Raw genomic sequence first — 13,800 nt, 5'->3', positions numbered from 1 at the left:
AAAACTACAACTAAACAAAAGTCAGGAAGCGTGTAATTAAAACTGTACCTTTATTGTATTGTAAAGAGTTTCACTATGACATGGAAAATATTTAAAGGAGAAGGCTGTTTAGCTAATTTGTCTGCAAGTGAACTGCTTAGTGGAAAACTATCCTAAATTAACTGTAAGGCCACCCACCGAGCGAACCTCATAAAAGGCCATGGCTGCTCAGCTTGGTTTTGTGTAACCGTTCAATAATTACTAGATAAATGCATAACTAAAAGCTCTATTACACTAATAATTTGTACTGAGATAGATGTGTGGGACACCCTGCTGGGTTAATTTGTCATCCCCACAGCAAACTTCTAAAGAGAGCTCTTCTGTTGGGGGAATCGTGCTAATATGTGGTCCCAAGGAGGACAGGTTAGAGCAGTAAGACCAATTGACTCCTTAATCTCTTAAAGAGGCAAAATGCCCCCAGGGTGAGCACCAGAGAGAAAAATAGGGTGATTAACCACGTGGGCCTAAATTTAAACTCATCTGGACAAAAGAAGCTGCTCTCCCTTGTTATTCCTTGCCCCTTTCTCTCCATCTGTCTCTCCCTCCCTCTCTTCCTCTCTTCCTTCCCCCACTCCCCCACTATGGACCCACATAGGCACACATGGTGAAGGCAAGGTCCTAAGCAAGGTTTCTTTAAACTCCTCATTGATGAGCCTTCCTGGTATTGCTTATACTATAAATCACATCATCAGATAAATCCCTAGCGGTTCTTTCTTCTTGGTCTAGCTTAATGTGGATTCCATGTTTGGACTCATTCTTTATTTTCCTTTTTTTGGAATGGAATAGAAAAAGTCAATATTGGACTTCTATCTCGTTTTTATGTGGAATGTTTTCTTCTGTCACATATACACACACACACAATCGCTGTTTTAAATATGAAGCTCACATTGAAGCTTCAGTGCAGGGTTTTCAACCTCCCCTATTGACAGAACCATAAATCATGTTAAAGTTAAGTGAATTACTGTAGCATGGAACTGTGGCTTTAACAATGTTTATGTAGTATCAGCTTATCATCCATGTAGGCAGAGGGGGGTGAGTACTGATATATGAAATGGGAATATACAGCCCTATTAATGTGGTTGCAGTATTACAGAGAGTCACCCATTTCATGCTGCACGCTTTGTATTCTTGAAATTAGTGTACTTAATCACACGTAGAAGATGTTTTCTAAAATGTATATGTTCACAGTAAATTTACATTTGTCATGTGCCATTGCTTCATTTGAAATGGGGACTGCTACTCCCCCTCCCCCCATCAAATACTTCCTTTCTCGGATGTGCAAAACACACATGAGCAACATCAGAGTTGCCAGGTTCCGATACAATAATAAGGGACCTGTGAACACAAACTTCTGAAGGGAAATAAACCATCTGACCTCTGAAAAAGAATTCAGATGGGAGCAGCAGAGGACAATGAAAAGTGCATGGGCTGTAGGGTTAGCCAGTGGGGTCCTAGATGGTCACTCAGGACCCACGTGTGCTTGTGAGAATCACTTATCTTCTACCTTGCCTTTTCCCCCCACTTGTACAAAACATTAAAGCGTGAGGAAGAAGAGGAAGTGAAGTGACATGGAAAGGGCTGGGTACTGTTGTAAGTATGGTTAAATAGTCTGCGACTCCTTTTATCCTCATACCTGTGTTCGCTTTCTTTGAATGCGGTTCTGTCGAGAGGGTTCTCACTTCCTCCATCCCTCAATCCTCATCCTCAATCTGCTCTTTCTACCTGCTGCCGTGGGTCTAGAAGGAGTGCATGTTTCTCCTCTCTGGGTAGAGCCACAGAGGCCCAGAGGAGGAGATGTGGTCTCAGGGAAGTGAGCCAGCCGGGTTACCCCATCCCACTGCTCTTGTCTGGTCGGGGGAACAGGGAACTCTCAGTGGGGCAAGCTAATAGCTCCCTCCCATTTAGCCATTGCAGAGACTTCTCTTTGCTATGTCTTCACTAAGGCATGGGTCTTGCTAAAAAGTTCAGATAAGCACCTCTTTTGTTGTTTCTAGGAATCAATTCAGCAAGTAATTATTGAGCGTTTACCATCTGCCAAGCACTGTACTAGGCCCTAATGAACAAACCAGACAAGTCCTGCCCCTGTGGTTTAGCCAAATAGGTAGATATGAAACAAAGTATTATCACTATGATGAGATTAATTGGAGGCGAACTCAAGAAAGGGATAATCCAGCACAGGTATTTAAAGTATTTGTGGGAGTTTGGATTTACTTGTGTGGGTCCCTTCTATTGGCACAGGATATGAATTTAGAAAACCTTGGCATCCCTGAGGGATATCTCCAGATCTTCCCAAATCCCTGAGTTCCTGAACACTGTAATAAAAGTTGTGAAATTCCTACATACCCAGTAATGAATGCTTTGAAGATATGCTAATATAGACTCTTTTAAGTGAAATATTCTTAGGAGTGAAAGAACCCAACCAAATGCCTTAACCATCCTTCTACTCCTCCAAAAGGAAATCATGGATTGGTGCTTGTAACTAAAAAATGTAGAGGTTTATGGCTTCAGGTAGAGCTGGATCCAGATGCTCAGGTGAGACCTTCAGAAATCTGTATGTCTTCTTCTTTCCTTCAACTCTACTATCTTCTGTGTGAACTTCATTCTTAGGCTGAATCTCCTCAGAATGTGGCATTAATTATGTGAGCAGCTCCAGGCTTAATTTCCACCTATGTAACAATCCCAACGGAGAAAGAGAATAGCTTTTTTACAGATCTGGGAAAGGTTCTACTCCTGGATGCTTATGACTCTGATTCTCTTGATTTGGGTCATTTGCTTGGGTCACTTTTGGCATAATTCTTATGTTTAAAAGGTAAAGGGGTTTCTCATTGGTGTGGCCTGGGTAGCATGCATACCCACAGAGCCAGGAGGTAGGGTTAAGGCCACTCTTGACCACATAGCTTGGGGCTGAGGGAAGGGTAGGTAACCCTCAAAAACCTGAGAGCTCTGTTTCCAGAGGGAATGGCAAGACAGAGAAAGCTGAGCCCTTTTTCCCTAGCTGAAGTGACTTATTCCTGCAGTTAGGATTTGCAGGACACAGGTAAATGCAGGTCCTAGAGAGAGGTGATTAACCCATGCTATGGGCCTCCAGGTCCATGAAAGCAGTCCAACTCTTGATATCATTATTGCCACATTGCATTATATGATCCTGATTATTTTTCATGTATCTTAATCTATTCTAAAAAAAAGATTCTAAGAATAACAAATAACCCACAGTCTAATATACTGCCTAGCACATAGTGATTCTCAACACATACCTTTTTTAAATGAGTGAGCCTTGCTAGGTACTAGAATTAATTCTAATCCTGAGAAAAATACTTTTTTTCCTGTGCTATTTTATCCAATTTCTGGATAAGGAAATGTGGGCTCAGAAATGTTGAGTGACTACTCCTAATAGGACAGGGAGTGATGATTTCAGACGCAGAATAGTCGAGCTCTACAACCCAAACATGACATGATTTCCATTCACAGTAGAGAAAGTGAGGAGGCTGACACACAGAGCTAATGGAATACCCAACCTGGGATAAAAACTTGAACCCCTAACTTCAGACACTGGGCTGATTCTTTTCCTCCTTCCTCCCCTTGTGTCAAATCTACTACAGGAAGAATAAATCCTTCAATCCTATAGGGTATATTCAAGAAGATACTTGGAATTCAGGAGGACGCTTTGAAAGTAACCTCCGCTTTAGTAATCCTGTCTCTTAGAAATAGGGGCTTAAACCACAATATAAACCTGACAATTCGGTGGAGGAAATGCTGCAAATCAGCCCACGCTTTTATTTTTGTCATGGGTTTTGCTGTTGTTTATTTGCTTGTTTTTGCCCTTTTTTTTTTTTTCACATTGGCAAATACTTGCACAACCACCAGTAGTCCTCTAAGGGGCTAGAGCACCTCCATGGACTTTACTTCGGAAATTCTCTTTTGCAGGACTGCAGTTTGTTAGAGGACTCCCTGCCTCGTTCCATTAACCTTTGTGATCACCCAATCTGTGGGGTTGTTTTTTTCTCAAGTGTTTTTCATGTTTCTTATTCTTGATGTCTTATTTCATAGCATTGGTTGCAGATAACATAGACGCTCCAGTTCTCGTCATAGAATGGAATTCTTGTCAACTTTGCTTAAACAGTCCCTCTTCATATTTCCAATAATCATAGCTGTTATGTGGCATTTGAACATATTTCACATTAGCCATCATGGCAGCCTAGGCAAGTAGTGTGCAAATATGGCATATTCAGAGAGGAGGTCCCGTCAAGATCCCAAGGCTGGCACTCTATCTCACAGAGCTTGAACAAGTACACTCAGGGATTTTAAAACTCAAAAAAATTGCAGCCTTCACAAAGCCGGGATGTCTTGGAGATTGTAACCAAAAATACTCTATAACTTAGTACCTCAGAAACACTTGAAAAATAATTTCTTTTAAAGGGCACGTGCTGGGACGCCTGGGTGGCTCAGTGGTTGAGCATCTGTCTTTGGCTCAGATCATGATTCCAGGGTCCTGGGATCGAGTGCTGTATCAGGCTCCCTAAGGGGAGCCTGCTTCTCCCTCTGCCTATGTCTCTCCCTCTGTGTGTGTGTCTCTCATGAATAAATAAATAAAATCTTTTAAAAATATTTAAAAATAAGGGGCACATGTTCCCTTGTTTTAGATATTTTAGATTTCAATGTTATTACTATGGATCAGTTGTACTGAGTATTTGTAACTGTAATCCCAGAGACAGACTTCCATTGGAATGCAAAGCTACGTAAGCATCAGCGATTGAGTACAAACTACATTTTGCAGAAGAGAGAACTAGAAGAGAAAGAAGTCACCCATATTAATAAAGCCAAGTAGTGGCAGAAACAAAACTAAAAGTTAGTAAATTCATCTAGTTAGTAAATTTTCAAAAAAATAATAATAATTATAAAGTTTTCTTTAAAAGCACTCCTGGGATACCTGGGTGGCTCAGCCATTGAGCATCTGCCTTTGGCCCAGGGCATGATCCCAGATGCTGGATCGAGTCCCACATCGGGCTCCTTGTGGGGAGCCTGCTTCTCCATCTGCCTGTGTCTCTGCCTCTCTCTTTGTGTCTCTCCTGAATAAATGAATAAAATCTTTAAAAAAAAAAAAAAAGCACTCCAGATCTTCTTTTAAAACTTTTTTTTGTAGTATTTAACATGTATCAGATCTCTGATAAGCAACTCCCCAAAACTGACATGGTGGGCCTTTCAAAGGGTAATAGAAATTTGCATTGTATCTGGGTTTGCTGGGGCCTGGACTGGGGAATGGGAGGGCACAGTGTGGGAGCAGGAGGAAGACATGCTTAGATCCTGGTTAGGTTGGAAGTGTGCCTGGGTAGCAGGGGTCTACATGGTAAAGGGGGAGGTCAGTATGGACACTCAAGGACTGTAGATCTAAGTGAAAAGTAGAGCCTCGAGGGAGACAGCTCCCTAATTCTAAGTTTCTAGATTGTCAGAGTTTGAGATTTAAGCAAAGGTACAGGTTCAAAGTATATTTGGTCAAAAAGTCTTTATAGGTCATTGTTATCTATGATAGCTATGAGCATTAGATCAAAATTGTTGCTACTGTTGCTTTGTTTTGCATTTTGTTGTTAAGGGATTTTTTTTCAAGACCCTCATGTCATGTCCATACTTGATAGTACCTACTGTCTCACCAGTATTTATGTATTCATTTGTCCAAGAGACAGATAAGCAGCAGGTCCCTCTTAACTCGTACTTACTATTCCTTTCCCCTTGTATATTCTGTAATCCAAATAAATCTTAGCAAATAGGAACAATTTTTAATTTATTCATCCCCCATCCTCATCCCCATCCTTACTTATGACAGTATTTCCAAGAAAAGAAGCTATTTATTGATCACCTACCCTCATGGTCAGGAACTACACTATGCGTCTTATATACTTTGTCTCATTGGATCTTAACAACAAATCTATGAGGTGTTATTCGCCCCACCATACAGAAGGCAAAACCGAGTGAATCACAGAGAAGCTTAGAAACTTAAAGCATAGCTGATAAGTGAAAGATCTAGAATTAAATCTACACCTATTTGACTCTAAAGCCCACAGTCCTCATATTATACCTTTTTTGGATCCATATGTTTAACTTGAAATTATACACGCACAAGTATGGGAAACCAGCACAGACCAAAGCAGGTTAAATAATGGTGAAGACAGACAATCAAAGAGCTATAATGGGGGAGTGGGGGAGGAGTGGGTGAAGGTAGTCAAGAGGTAGTCAAAAGGTAATCAAAGAAAAAAAAGGGACAATGGAATTAGTAGAAATATAGAAGGAAAGCAGATTGCTTTGAAAGCTTCAATACAGCGAGGCTTCAGCAGAAAGATGGACCAGAAGAAAGACAGGGTTTAGTAGGGAAGAGCTGGAAGGAGCAGTGATCGTCAGGTGCTCAACTCATGAGCACAGCATGGCAGGCGTTTGGAAAGTGAACAGGAGTTATATGGGGCCAGCACACTATGGCCCACAAGTCAAGTCCAGTCCTCTGCCTGTTTTTGAAAATAAAATTCTATTGGAACATGGCCACACTCATTTGTTTGTGTGATATCTATGGCTGCTTCTGCACCATAGCAGCAGAGTAGAATAATTGCAGGCAGAGACTGTGCAGCCTGCAAAGTCTAAACTCTCTGCTCTCTGGCCTTTACAGAAAACGTTTGCCAACCCCTGGTCTAGATTATAAGCCAGAGCCTCAGGACAAGAAGGGTCCTTCAGTGGCTAATATTGATCTAAATAAAAATGTTAAAAGACCTTGCCCTCCTCCCCTCCCCCTTTCTGTTTTTCCAGGAGACCTTGGAATTTGATCTCCAACCCGAGGATCCCCTTTATTCAAATGGAATAGAAAATACCAACTGTCTTGGAAGTGCAGCATAGCATAAAGTTACTTTGGTAGCAGGAATATAAAAATATCAAGTGCTTGACCAGCTATCATGCAATGTCATTTGTTTCTCTCCTGTGACATCTGGGTCTTTCACAAGCATCTGGGCAATGTTAAAGATAGGTACTATAGGTTTTGAAAGCCTTGGGTTGCCTCAAGTCAGAGGTTTGTTATTCAGACAAGGCTCTACCTCCTAAAGGCTTAAAAACCATTGCCAAGTCCCCTTTCCTTGTGTCTCTATTAAAGTAAATCCCAGGGACACCTGGGTGGCTCAGCGGTTAAGCATCTGCCTTTAGCCTAGGGGGTGATCCTGGAGACCCGGGATTGAGTCCCACATCAGGCTCCTTGCATGGAGCTCTGCCTGGGTCTCTGTCTCTCTCTGTCTCTCTCTCTCTCTCTCTCTCTCTCTCTCTCATGAATAAATAAATAAAATCTTTTTTAAAAAAAATCCCATACTTCCAAACTCCTGGGCTTTCATAAGTGGCCAGTCTGACTCATGCATGATTTATAAATTATAGCTATAGACCATTAAGATAGATTTCTCAGCTTTAGGTAAGCTACAGTGGCATCATATACTGTGGTTTTGAATTTCTGAAGAAACCAAGTACATAGTAGTTGACAACCCAAATAATTCGAATTCCATTTGCCTTTATGGAAGGCATTTTTTTTCTCCCACTTTCTTCTCCTTTTAGCGATCTACCTTATTAAAATCTTCACTTCTAAATATGAGTAGTCAGGAGTTCTTAATGCCACCCGTGGCTCTACAGCAATGGTTATTTTGGTCTAAAGTACCATCTTATTGCTAAAGAGAGGAGTGGGGTTTTTCTGCTAACTGTGCTAACACGGGAATGGTTTGGACTCTCACCTGTTGCCCCTGACTTCGTGTTGATTAATAATAAGACTATGAAGTCTTATAAATGCCATGGCTTGGGAGTGATCATTCCTCCTTGAGAGAAGAAGGCTGTGTGTTTCTCTGTGTTAAGAGCACTCTGCCCCTGAAAGGGGATTAGGTCGTATTGTTTGCGCTGCTCTCTTGACAGCTTTTCTTTGGAGCCTCCCAGACAAGAGACTCTAGGATTGCCAGAAAGGAAACGCTAAGGTGAAAAGAATCCAAGTCTCTATCCAATCTGTGAGAATCTGTGATGGTTTGTGAACGAGGAATAAAGCAATTAAGGCAATGTCAGGTTAAATACAAGAACCTATTTCAACCCATAAATTTTGGTTTGAGGAAAAATGTGGGAAGGTTCTTAGAATTCTTGGAGGTTGAGTTTGGGGAAAATTGCTAAAAATGGTGAGGAAGGATTACTTTCCTCTCTCTTTTCTTTCTCAAGCTTTATAAAAGAATGAAACGAGTTTCCAAACCTATCTAGCTATGCCTCCTTGATAGCATCCTTTTTGAGCTAGAATATATGTTAGTAGGGCCTCTTCCCTATGGAGGACTCAGACCAAGAGTCCCTTGGATCAAATAAGACTCCCAAACTACACAGTAATACAGTCATGACCTTGACCTTCTCCTTCCCCAGTCCTCATTCTGCTTTAAAAGAGAAAGCATTTGGGGATCCCTGGGTGGCGCAGCAGTTTAGCACCTGCCTTTGGCCCAGGGTGCGATCCTGGAGACCTGGGATCGAATCCCACGTCGGGCTCCTGGTGCATGGAGCCTGCTTCTTCCTCTGCCTATGTCTCTGCCTCTCTCTCTCTCTCTCTCTGTGTGTGTGTATGACTATCATAAATAAATAAATAAAATTAAAATAAAAAAAGAAAGCATTTAAGTTTATACATTTAAGTTAAATATATATTTATAAATATATAAATAAAATATAAATATTTATAAATATAAATACATATTTATATTTAAAATATATATTATATACAATACATATTTACAATATATATGAATATATATACATATATATGTGTGTGTGTGTATATATATATATATAGTGTTGAATTTTTAGCTTTTTCTCTTTCAAACTAAAACCAAGAGAATCTTTTTAAAAGAAGCAGAGTCCAGGGATCCCTGGGTGGCGCAGCGGTTTGGCGCCTGCCTTTGGCCCAGGGCGCGATCCTGGAGACCCGGGATCGAATCCCACATCGGGCTTCCGGTGCATGGAGCCTGCTTCTCCCTCTGCCTGTGTCTCTGCCTCTCTCTCTCTCTCTCCCTGTGTGACTATCATAAAAAAAAAAAAAAAAGAAGCAGAGTCCAGGCAGGGGCAGAGTAAAAACAAGTAAACCAACCTGTCTGACCTGCTTTCTTCTTTTTAAGTATCCAGTAATATGATCATTTTGTAATAAATAACTGAGCTCTACACCCTTTGGGAAATTCTGGCTCCCTGTTTCTTGAATTGTGGCTACTTTGTTCAGAATGTGTAGGCAGTGCGTTCTAGCCAAAGAAACCTGATCAAATTTCCTTCCTTCTTATTTGTATTGTTTGTGAAAAGCCCAGCAGTTGTTTTAAATAAGTCTGGCCCCTGGTTAAAATTTAAGCTGGTAGTGAGAACCATCAAGAGCGGAGTGTTTCTGACACTCTTTGCTGCTCCTGGCCTAGGGTACTAAGAGTATTAGACCCCAGAAGCAGCCAATTTTGTAGTGCCTTTTAATACACAAAATTGTATTAACATCAACATGGATACAGATGGATACACTGTAATAAACTGTAACCACTTGAGAAAAGCCTTTATTGACTCTCAAGTAAATAATGCACATTTTAAAGGATCTAGATATGCATTTACATAATGTGCTATAATTTTTTATTGTGTCAACTACACACACACACACACACACACATATCCGTAAGAGATGTTTTTCTCTGTCAAAAGTTTGGACTGAGACCGTTCTTTGTGCATTGCATTAGTACCATGCCAGATTCAGAATGGTGGAATTCCCAAATGGTAGTTTCTCTTCTGTGGGACCCCTGATCTGAAGATCTCAGTGTATATTTAATGAATTTTACTGATTGAGCGACAGACTGATTTAACCCCAACAACACTTCGTAAAATGATTTGAAACTACCCAGACAAAAGCTTGGGCACACCAAAAATGTCTAACTCAAGGTCAAAGAGAGAAGACAAGAAACAGGAAAGAAGAAAATGCAAATCTACGTGTTGCCAAAGTCTGAGCTTTAGAGAACCGAAGAACATGGGTCTTACCCGGTGAAAGAGTAATACTAGTGCTCTACCTAAAGACATAGCATGTATTTAATGATATTTAACAGGACTGTGTAATGTCTGTAACACAACTGATTTCCTTCTGAAGAAGTGAAAGCTCAGGACCTCAAATGATTTGTATGTCCACTTTCACTAATGGCTGCGCCAGAAAGTCCAAAGCATAACAAAGTAAGGGTTGTGAAGGATGACCTTTTGAAATGCAGACTCAGCAACTGCCTGATTTGAAACTACAGGCGAAATGATTCCCTGGTGCTAATTAATTAAGAATTGGTCCTTATAAGTCAGTCGTTGCACTTAGTTTCATAGAGCACCACATGTTCTTAAGTTCGTGTTAAACTCTGTGCCACAAGGAAAAAGTGAATTGTTTTAGTAGAATATAATAAACTCGACAAAGTTCTGAATTCAGATTACTAATGATGTTCTTTCACCTATTAACCGTAACAAAGAGGGCTAGGATGGATGTTCGTTACCAACAATCAAAGGAGGGATTCCAAGATCTGTTGAGTTATTCCCTCTGTCCACTTCCTTTAACTTTTATCTGCCTGGCATTTTACTCAAGTGAATATTTTCCCTTGGGCAGCATTCTCTGTGGGCCACCACAATGCGTCCTCGAACGTCATTTATCACTTTCCACTGAGCACCTGAAGTACTGTCACTTTATCACTAAGGTCGGTTTCCTGGGGACTTTTGGCAGTGCAGTTCCCACCTTTGTGTTGGACATGCTGCCAAGGTTGACTGTATCATTTTGTTATGCTCAGTACATCCCCAGCCATATTTGGGAAATGTCTCCCCCCCGCCCCCGCCCCGCCATCCCTGACTGCAAACTATTTGGTCAACTGCAGGATGCGGGGTCAAATTTTCTTGCTACTAGCGAAGATAGCCATGCCGTATTAGATGAACAAAACTCCTTTGGTTTCTTAAAGTCCCATGTGCAAAAGTAAGAGATGACCAGAGCCATTTAACAACTTAATCTTGTGGGTTTTTACTCAGAAACAATTATGGATCCCCAGATCCATAATTTATCATTTATTATATGAAGTCCTAAGTTTGACCAGTTCTGGCTTTTTGCCAGGTGGAAAAAAATGCAAGTGTTAAGTCTATTTGTATGGTTCTCGATTTCTGTACCACCCTTGTATTCAATCGATCACTGTACATTCGACTAATATTTATTGAGTACCAGACAGTGTTCTGAGGATATGACAGTGAACACTTAAATAGATGGAAAAGCTATTTTCTAAGATGTGAAAGATTGAAAGAAGAGCAAGTATAAAGGACGGAAGATGACAACAATTCTGGTTTCATTGGATGTGTTCAAGATGCCCTCAATTGTATGATTGAAGATAAAATTTTGTCTGTGTTGGCCCACTATTGTATCTCACACCCACAGTAGAAGCCCATCAGTGTTTATTGGATAGATTACAGGCTGCATGAATGAGGTGGTCCCATCAGATCATCCATAAGACATGGAGTGGACTATTGCTTCCACTCCACATCCCCATTTTCACTCTTTAAAAACTATAGATGCGGTTCTGAACCTCAAAATCCTAGCCATTTCAATTATTAGTCAGAAAGTACCCCGATACTAAAGATAGCCCAGTAGGGAACAAAGAACCCATGGCCAGTGATCAATGGGGATGTATCATTTTTACAGTCCTCAGCCATGCTTCTATAGTAGTGGAAGAAAGCACAGCCTCTCTTGCTTAGTCACCTCTACAGTTTTATGAGTCACTCTTGGGATTAGAAATTTTACTGTCTAAAACTGGAGCATTCCTTTGTTTGATCTTTGCAGGGACTCCTTGAGTTTGAAGACTTAAAATGCAAAGTGTAAGGGAAAATAAATATTCTCACCTGCTTTTATTTGGGAGCTGCTTCTCTGGCCTTCATTGAGAAGTGAGAGCTGCTACCTTGGCATTACTTGGTTTGAGTATCTCCAACCGTTCCCATGCCTGCTCTTCTTCTCTAGCAGATTTTATCAATCACCCTTCCAATTCAAGGGCAGATGTTCTCGCAGAAACATTATCAAGCGTCTCACATAAGTTTTTTAATCTACTGTAATCTTCTTGTACAAATAAAATGTAGCAGGGCTCAAATAAAAAGGAGTAATAGTTGTCTGAGCTCTTTTATCAATTTTTATGGGCAGAGGGCCCACAGTTTAACAGGAGTCACTGCCTACTCAGGCTGTGGGTCCCCTGCTCTAACATTTATGCATTTCTGAGTTTCGGTTTGAGATGGCCAAAAAAGAAAAAAAAAGTCTACGTAAACTGTCCATGTAAAGTAAGGCATCCAAATTGCACAGGTTCATTAAGTGATCATTTACTACATACTTCAAAAAAATTTCATCCTGTATTAGTCCCTAGAAATTTCCTTGAAAGGGGTATAAGAGCTTTAACAATGAATTATTGTCTATGGGTTAGCTCAGCATGAAAGAGGATCCATATGTGCAAACTAGAATTTGTCATATGTAATGTCAGTTAAATCAGGTCTAATCTACCAAATACATTTTTTATTGCTTGCTTCATTAAAAAGGCTCTTAAGGTAATGAATAATCTTCAGCTTCACCAAGGATTATTAATGCCTTTATAACTCATGTCCACTGAAAATGGAAAGACAGCCTGAAACCCTACCCTAATCTAACCTCCATGTTTGTCTTAGAGCCTTAAGGAAGAAAATCTGTCAGACCTATCCAGTGTGAAATTCAGCGCCATAAGCAGTGCTGTGAGCTGGGTCAGGAAAGAAAGGAAAAAGGAGGTTGAAGCGGGCTTGATGCTGTGGCAAAGCGGACCTTTCCCTTCATGACTCTCACGTTTTCTTTTCCTACAGCAAGCCCTCACGCAACACCGTCGACTCTTCATTTTCCAACATCGCCCATTATCCAGCAGCCTGGGCCTTACTTCTCTCACCCAGCCATCCGCTATCACCCTCAGGAGACGCTGAAAGAGTTTGTCCAACTTGTCTGCCCTGATGCTGGTCAGCAGGCTGGACAGGTGGGGTTCCTCAATGTAAGGAGACCTCTTTTTTTTTTCCAATTTCTTTAGAAATATTAACCGAATGTAAAAATAACAAGGGGAGACCTTCTGACCATGTGACATTGTGCTCTAATGTTGCGCTGACGGACTCCAGGCAAATGTCATATTTATTCTAGATTGTGGGAAAGTTAACTTGCTCTAAGAGTGATTGGCCAGGGTTTAAAAAGTGTTTGTGTTAAGTTCGCAACTGTCAAGTTTATGGATATAAATCATCTCAAGGGTGAACCGTATAACCTTCTAAGGTCTGTGGGCTGATAATTCCACCTCAGGCACACTAACCCTTGGGCTCACGCAGTTAACAAAATAGAAAGACCAAATAATTTTAAATAATGATTTGGGGTGGTAGGGAGAAGTAGGGGGATGAGGGGGCACAGATGTTTCAGATCAACGGAGTTGATATTTTTTAAAAATACAGTCTTCTAACACTTTAGATCAAGTTGACCAGTACTTGAACTCAAGATGCTAGAAGTACAGTTTATTATGGTTTGTTATTTCTGCAAGTAGTTATCTTTCCCACTTATCTTTGTATAAAGCTAAACAGTATTCAACAGCTTCAAATGAATGTTTTCATTTTTTTCTCTAATAAACCAAATAATTGCAACTTGAAACAGTATTCCAAATGTAAAAGTGATTTTTAAAAATCACAAATTTTATTTCAAAGTTGGACTAAGTGTTTACAGTTGGATAGCTGTAT

General features: G+C 40.6%; 1 protein-coding gene across 12 annotated transcripts in view; it reads left to right on the top strand.

Annotated features, from left to right (window-relative positions):
* NFIA (nuclear factor I A) overlaps positions 1 to 13,800 on the top strand; it is a 576,588-nt gene that overhangs the window by 503,597 nt on the left and 59,191 nt on the right. For 8 of the 12 annotated variants that reach the window (XM_072730768.1, XM_072730766.1, XM_026006974.2 and 5 more), the window contains one exon: positions 12,901 to 13,079. In XM_072730768.1, coding sequence (XP_072586869.1) covers positions 12,901 to 13,079 — 179 coding nt within the window. The remainder of the gene's footprint in view (positions 1 to 12,900; positions 13,080 to 13,800) is intronic. The other 4 variants (XM_072730767.1, XM_026006973.2, XM_072730771.1 and 1 more) reach the window with 1 other exon arrangement.

This window comes from Vulpes vulpes, chromosome 12 (genome assembly GCF_048418805.1).
Source record: "Vulpes vulpes isolate BD-2025 chromosome 12, VulVul3, whole genome shotgun sequence".
NCBI classification, from domain to species: Eukaryota; Metazoa; Chordata; class Mammalia; order Carnivora; family Canidae; genus Vulpes; species Vulpes vulpes.
This window is presented reverse-complemented; position numbering and strand designations above follow the sequence as displayed.